Source organism: Bos indicus x Bos taurus, chromosome 5 (assembly GCF_003369695.1).
Source record: "Bos indicus x Bos taurus breed Angus x Brahman F1 hybrid chromosome 5, Bos_hybrid_MaternalHap_v2.0, whole genome shotgun sequence".
NCBI lineage: Eukaryota > Metazoa > Chordata > Mammalia > Artiodactyla > Bovidae > Bos > Bos indicus x Bos taurus.
In genome coordinates this window covers 18,359,193-18,366,391 of record NC_040080.1, presented here as the reverse complement: position 1 = coordinate 18,366,391, position 7,199 = coordinate 18,359,193, and the positions used below count along the sequence as shown (strand labels likewise).

At 41.8% G+C, this 7,199-nt stretch overlaps 1 protein-coding gene across 1 annotated transcript in view; it reads left to right on the top strand.

Annotated features, from left to right (window-relative positions):
- The first annotated feature begins 4,540 nt into the window (after window positions 1-4,540).
- LOC113892404 (antigen WC1.1-like) overlaps window positions 4,541-7,199 on the top strand; it is a 43,431-nt gene continuing 40,772 nt past the window's right edge. The window contains exon 1 of the mRNA XM_027541224.1: window positions 4,541-4,667. Coding sequence (XP_027397025.1) covers window positions 4,601-4,667 — 67 coding nt within the window. The 5' untranslated portion in view covers window positions 4,541-4,600. The remainder of the gene's footprint in view (window positions 4,668-7,199) is intronic.

Below are 7,199 nucleotides of genomic sequence, written 5' to 3'. Positions count from 1 at the left end.
AATCCAGTAAAACCTCATCTGAACTTGATTTCATCTTGTTGTTCAGTCTCTACGTTGTCTCTAACTCTTTGCAATCCCATGGGCTACAGCACACTAGGCTTCCCTCTCCTTCACCATCTCCTGGAGTTTGCTCAAATGCATGTCCATTGAGTCGATGATGCCATACAACCATCTCATCCTCTTCACCCCCTTCTCTTCCTGCCCTTAATCTTTTCCAGCATCAGGGTCTTTTCCAATGAGTTGGCACTTTGAATCAGGTGGTCAAAGTACTGGAGCTTCAGCATCAGACCTTCCAATGAATATTCAGGGTTGATTTCCTGAATTGGATTATTAGGATTGACTTGCTTGATCTCCTTTGTGATTACATCTATGAAGACACTATTTCTAAATAAGATCACATTCAAAAATTCTGGTTGGACATGAATGCGGATGGGGGAGCACTATTCAATCCAGTACATACCTCATCCTCCAAGCTTTCAAAATGAATTCTCCTGTATAGAGTTTCAAGCCAGAGCTCAGGCCTCTCCACTCCACTTCACTGTAGCATCCTTTTCTCCTTTGTTGTCTTCTTACAGTAACAAGTGCTGGCCTCTGGGGAGGACTCTCTGCCCTGGCACAGAAACCAAAGGAGGCATATTGAACAGAGGGAGAATTTGAACTATCCTGCAGTCACACGAAGGCTCAGTTAACCCCATGGTGAGCTGGAGTGGTCCTTTATATTTGTCCTAAGTGGAGGGAAAGGGATTGAATTTATATATTTGTGTACTAAAGAGTCATTGAATGAGGATGCTCCCCAAGAAAGGAACAGCCATCATCACCTATAGCTCCTGAGAAGCAAGCACTGCAGCCAGACAGAGGGTCATACCACGGCATCCATCCTTTCCTACTGCTCATTCATTTTTGTACCTTTAATTCATTTACTTCATTATTTAAGTATGTTGTGTGGGTGTACTCAGTAGTATCCGACTCTTTGCAACCCCCTGGACTGTAGCATGCCAGGCTCCTCTGTCCATGGAATTTCCCAAGCAAGAATACTGGAGTGGGTTGTCATTTCCTCCGGGGAATCTTCCCAACCCAGGGATCCAACCTGCATCTCCTGCATTGGCAGGTGGATTCTTTACCACTGCACCACCTGGGAAGCCCAAGTTAAGTATATATTTTACATTAAATTTTGAGAGTTTATTCTTGTTGGATTTTTATATGCTTCTTCTTTTTCTGGGGTAACTTGTAAGAGGAAGGTTAGTTAAGACAAGCTACAGACCCCACCACTGCAGCTGGGTGTTGCGTCCACAGCTATAAATCATCATTTCCCTCATTTACCACATTCTAGATTTCCTTCACCATCTTTTAGCACCTCTGCTGGTCTAGGCAGCTTACTTGGTGGAGTGGTCTACACCCTCACCCTGGGAGATCTGAAACCCTGGCCACTATACACTTCTCACGCTGTGGCTGGTGCACTCATATTTATTATCAAAATGGAGCAAGGGAGTGCCAAGAGATCCCAAATAGATTGCCTGGGTTTCAGATAGGTTTTTGCCTACACCTGTTATGCAGCAATTCTCTTTCTGATGCCTAGAGTATTCTAGTGTTGAAAAAAGCTTATTGTTTACTTGCTTGTTGATAATTTGCCATGAAGATCCTAGGATGACTGGGAAGCAGTCATGGCTTAAAGTTTAAGGTGACACTTACTGTGTGTGTCCCCTGGTGAAGTCACTTTTCCTTCTGTGAACCAGAGATAAATCCATAAAGCCTAGACTTGGAATACGGGAAGCCCAAATTCCTCAAGTGGACCTTGAGAATAAAAGTAAGCCAGAAAGAAAAACACCAATACAGTATACTAACGCATATATATGGAATTTAGAAAGATGGTAACGATAACCCTGTATGCGAGACTGCAAAAGAGACACAGATGTATAGAACAGTCTTTTGGACTCTGTGGGAGAGGGAGAGGGTGGGATGATTTGGAAGAATGGCATTGAAACATGTATAATATCATATAAGAAATGAATCGCCAGTCCAGGTTCGATGCAGGATACAGGATGTTTGGGGTTGGTGTACTGGGATGACCCAGAGGGACGGTATGGGGAGGGACGTGGGAGGGGGGTTCAGGATGGGGAACACATGTACACCTGTGGCAGATTCATGTTGATGTATGGCAAAACCTATACAATATTGTAAAGTAATTAGCCTCCAATTTAAATAAATTTAAATGTAAAAAAGCATAATCATTCCAATTTCCACTGATTCTTGGATCTGTGTATTCTTACTGTTGGGTATATCATGGGTAACCATACAATGATAATTGATTTGTGTGATTGATTTAGGGTATATGCATTTTGCCATGGAAAGGAAGTCTCATCGTTGCAGAATATCATGTCCAAGCTGGTTTCAGTTACCAGGTCAACAGGCATCTCCATCACTCTGAGAGTATAGCAAATTCTGAAGAATCTTCATTCTGTTTTCCAAAGTGGCTGCACCAATTTACAATCCCACCAACAACGTATGAGGGTTGTCTTTTCTCCACATCCTTACCAATGCTTGCTACTTCTTGCATTTTTGATCAATAAAAAACAAGTTTAAAAAATTATATACTTAGAAATTCCATAAATAGTAGGAAATTTTAAAATACTTTAAAAAATTATCCAAAAGTAATGAATATATCACAAGCATTTTTAGGAAATATCTTGAATTAAGTGATAGTGAAAAGAAAATATATTAAAAATTGTGAGAGCCTGCTAAAGATTTGCTTAGAGGAAATTGCCTAGTTTTAAATACCTATATTGAAAACAAGAAAAGAGTCACTTCCATGGCTGTCCAGTGGTTAAGACCCCATGCTTTCACTGCAGAGGACATGAATTTGAGCCCTGGTAGGGGAACTAAAAGCCCGTATGCTGCATGGCACTGCCCAAAAAAGGAAATAAGAAAATATTAAAATATTAATGGTTAACCTCAGGAAGCTGTTGTTCTTCAGTCACTCAGTTGTGTCTGACTCTTTGTGACCCTATGGACTGCAGCACACCAGGCTTCCCTGTCCATCACCACCTCCCGGAGCTTGCTCAAACTCATGTCCATCGAGTTGGTGATGCCATCCAACCATCTCATCCTCTGTCACACCCTTCTCCTTCTGCCTTCAATCTTTCCCAGCATCAGGGTCTTTTCCAATGATCAGCTCTTTGCATCAGGTGGCCAAAGTACTGGAGTTTCAGCTTCAGCATCAGTCCTTCCAATGGATATTCAGGGTTGATTTCCTTTAGGATTGACTAGTTTGATCTTGCAGTCCAAGGAACTGTTAAGAGTCCTCTCCAGCACCACGGTTAAGCAAACTGAAACTAAAACAAGTAGAAATAAATGAAAAAATAAGGTAAATGTCTAGAAGAATAAAAGCAAACATTAGCAAAGTAAAAGTTGGGTTTTCAAAAATTAGTAAAATTGACCAAATCATAGGAAAAATAATTTTTAAAAAGGAAACAGAAGATCAATATCAAAAGTGAAAGTAATCATTCAGATACAACAGACCTTATAATGATAATGAAAATATACTATGAACAATTATATGCTAATAAACTTAACAGTTTAGATAAAGTAGATAAATTTCTTAAAAAAACACACACACAATATCAAAACAAAATCAAGAAGAAAAATAGCCCTACATTTACTGAAGAAATTTTGTCTTAGGAGCAGGGCAAGCTTTGTCAGGCTTCAAGAAGATAGTTGTAAGAAGGCCTTTTGGGGTAACTGGGGGCTGAAGTTGATTGATTCTTTAGGATGAAATGAGGTCACAACTGATTCAATGCAGAGAAGAGAAGACTATCCTTTAGATGGAGAATAGGAAAGGCATACTGGTTTTCAGGAAAAGGGCAGGCCTGCTCAGGAGTCTCTGGAGCCCTGGATCTTTACCAGGCTTCCAATCACCAAGGGGAAATGGAAGTGGGGGAAGACTCACCCTATGAAGCCAGTAATCTGGTCCCCTTGATGTTCATCTCACCTTTTTTTCATTTAATTAAGAATTTTTCACCTTTCTTATCCTGATTTTGTGCTCATATGACCTTTTGTTCTCTCCATTAGTTACTTAGTTTCTTTGCAGCCACAACAGGTCAGTCACTTGACACTGCAGACCTCCACCCAATGAAACAAAACTCATCTTTCCCAGGGTTCGTGAGGAGTTGGAGGCGGTAGAACTGACCCAGAAAGTGTTTCTGGCTGATCCCACCAGCTGAGCTGAACCAGCCATTGAGCGGGACACCTGGCATGGAGAAAAAGAAAGCCACATATATATATTTTTTTAACATAGCTTTTCTGCATCAGCTTAACGGACAGAATGACACCTGACGTCAGATAACATTGCATCTCATATAAGGAGATATTCAAGATTCAGCATCTAATTGGTGTTTGAACTTCAGAAAGTTTCCTTTTATATAGTGTCTGATGGCAGAGAAGATGTTAAAAAGCGTTTCTATTGGCTCGGAAGATGGCAGTGTCAGGGGATGGGATTATATGAACCCCTTTCTGCTGTAAGAGCCTCCATTAAGGGCCCAGAGGACTCCTCATGTAGTTTGGGGAAACTGAAGCTGTTACCCAAAGACAAGAGGATCAGAGAACCATGAACGGACACTACTTTCTCCAGGGACTTGTCTCTCTGCTCTTTAGCGTCCTATCGCGTGCTCAAGGTAAGTGTTCTTAAATTCAGTAGACACACTGGATTAGCTATAAGATTGTGGGACTGTAAGGACAATACCTTTCTATTTGTTGACCATTTGGTTTTGACCAAATGTGATCCTTAGTGACAGTGAGTGCTGATTTTTCTCCCTCGGGGCTCAGTTTTTCAAGTTAAGCAGTAATATGCTGCAGACATATAAATTCTATTCACAGACCTAACTGTGTTTTTAGCCCTCCCCAAGTACACGTAACAGCTCAGAAAATGTCTGACCACTTCTCAGTTTTCCTCTAATGGATTATGGCTGAGGGACTGCCTCTGTCTGGGTCTCTGATCTGTCCTTCCCATACTTTATATTACATCTCTCCCCACCAGTTCAGTATTTTGGATCTTTTAGACTGTGGACATGTGTGTGTGTGCACATGTGTGTTTATGTATGTATGCTTTAAGTGTATGCACATATGTGTGGACTTCCCGGTGGCTCAGTGATAAAGAATCTGCCTGGCAATGCAGGAGATGCAGGTTCGATCCCTGGGGTGGTAAGATCCCCTAAAGAAGGGAACAGCTGTTCACTCTAGTGTTCTTGCCTAGGAAATACCGTGGATAGAGGAGCCTGGTGGGTGTTCATGAGGTCACAAAGATTCAGACACGACTTAATAAATAAACAACAACATACATATGTGTGTGCATGTGTATGTGTCTGTATATGTGAGATAAGGGAATGGGTAACGGTGAATTAGAAGAGTACGTATAGGCTAAATGTGTGAACAGAAATAAATCTGCCCAGTGGAAGTTGATTTTTTAGATAGGAGTCCATAGAACTTCCCTGGTGGCACAGATGGTAAAGAATCTGCCCACAGTGCAGTAACTTGGATTTGATCCCTGTGATGGGAAGATCCCCTGGAGTACGAAATGGCAACCCACTCCAGTATTTTTGACTGGAGAATTCCATGGACAGAGGAACCTGGTGGGCTACAGTCCATGGGGTTGCAAAGAGTTGGACATGACTAAATGACTAACACTTTCACTTTACTTTCCATAGAACTCATACTCTCTAAGCCAGACTGCTGGATTTGGTGGTAGCAATGGTAATGGTGGTGATGATATGTGTGTATGTATGTATGGTGAGGGCAAATATGGAAATCTTCCTTTCTGTGAGGAAAGCCCTCTCAGTAGAAATTGTAATCACACCTCTGGATAACGCTGCATTTGCATTCGAACTCTGAGTTTCTTTTTCTTCCCCCACAAACAACCCACAGCTCAGTCGTTTTTCTGCTTTTCTGTAGTCTTTCCCTAGCATAGGATTCGGCAGGACTCTGTCTTCCTGCCTGTAATATTTTCCCTTCCTACCTCTTGGATCAGTGGTTCTCTAACCCCGCTGTGCAAAGGAAAAAAACTAACACCAAATGCAGGTGCCATCAATGGACTGATGCATTGAAGGCAGAAGAGGGATTTAGTCTTAGAGACTTGATGATCCCCACTGAGGCAGGTCAGTTTTTCCCTGTCTCAGTGGAGAGCACAAGCTTGTTCTGTGACATCTTAATGGGTCAGATATTTAGCAGGAACTCTGTGTTTGTGAACGTCCCTGTGGTGAATATTCTCACTTGTTGTTCGCACAGATGCTGTATGAAATTTGGTCTTCACTGTGCCCTTAAATCAGGAGAGTCCCAGATACCTGCTTTGAGTTCCTGAAATTAGAATGAGCTAGTCACATGCCTGGAAAGTCAACTTTTCCAGGTTAGCCCTTGCTCCTCTCTGCTTTAGCAAAGCTCATCTCTCCATCCCTTCCTGATCCCACATTCCCTCCTTATTTCAAGCCCCACCCCCTCCTCCGCCCACCCTGTCAGAAGTCTCTGTCTCTCTTCTTTGGGAAACTCCACTCCTCCCCAAAGGAGCAAGAAGTTCTGCTCTTCATTCCCTTGTTATATTTCTTTCAACTTCTAGTTGGGGACTTCCCTGGCGTTAGATTTCGTCTTCCTAGGGGTTAAGATTTCATCTTCCAATGCAAGGGGTGCAGGTTCGATACCCAGTTGGGGAGTTAAGATCTCACATACCTCACAGCACCTGCCTTCCCCGAAAAAAAACCAGAACAACAGGAATATTGTAATAGATCCACATCAAAAAAAAAAAAATCTTAAAAAAACCTGCAAAACGAAACTTCCAGTTCCTTGGGTTTGGGACATATTATAATGGTGGTTGTCATTTTTTCAGGCTTTGCAGGCTGTTAAGAATAGAGGTAGACTCTCTGAATGAAATATAAAATTGGCTCTCTGATTCCCCTTTGGCCTCTCCAGATACAAGAACAATGAAGGAATTTCTCATTAGGCTAAGGAGAAATCACAGTTAACTCAAACAAGCATGTTTCCTCATACAGAATGCTCTGTAGCATCATATTATTAAAGCACATATTCACACACTAAGGAACTCAGTTCACATGAGTTTGCCCCCATATACTTTGGTATGGGGGGCATAACTTTGGTATGATCATTCCAAAGAGCATTAAATATTTTCTGAGCTTGCACTTGTCTCTAAAGTACAAGGCAGG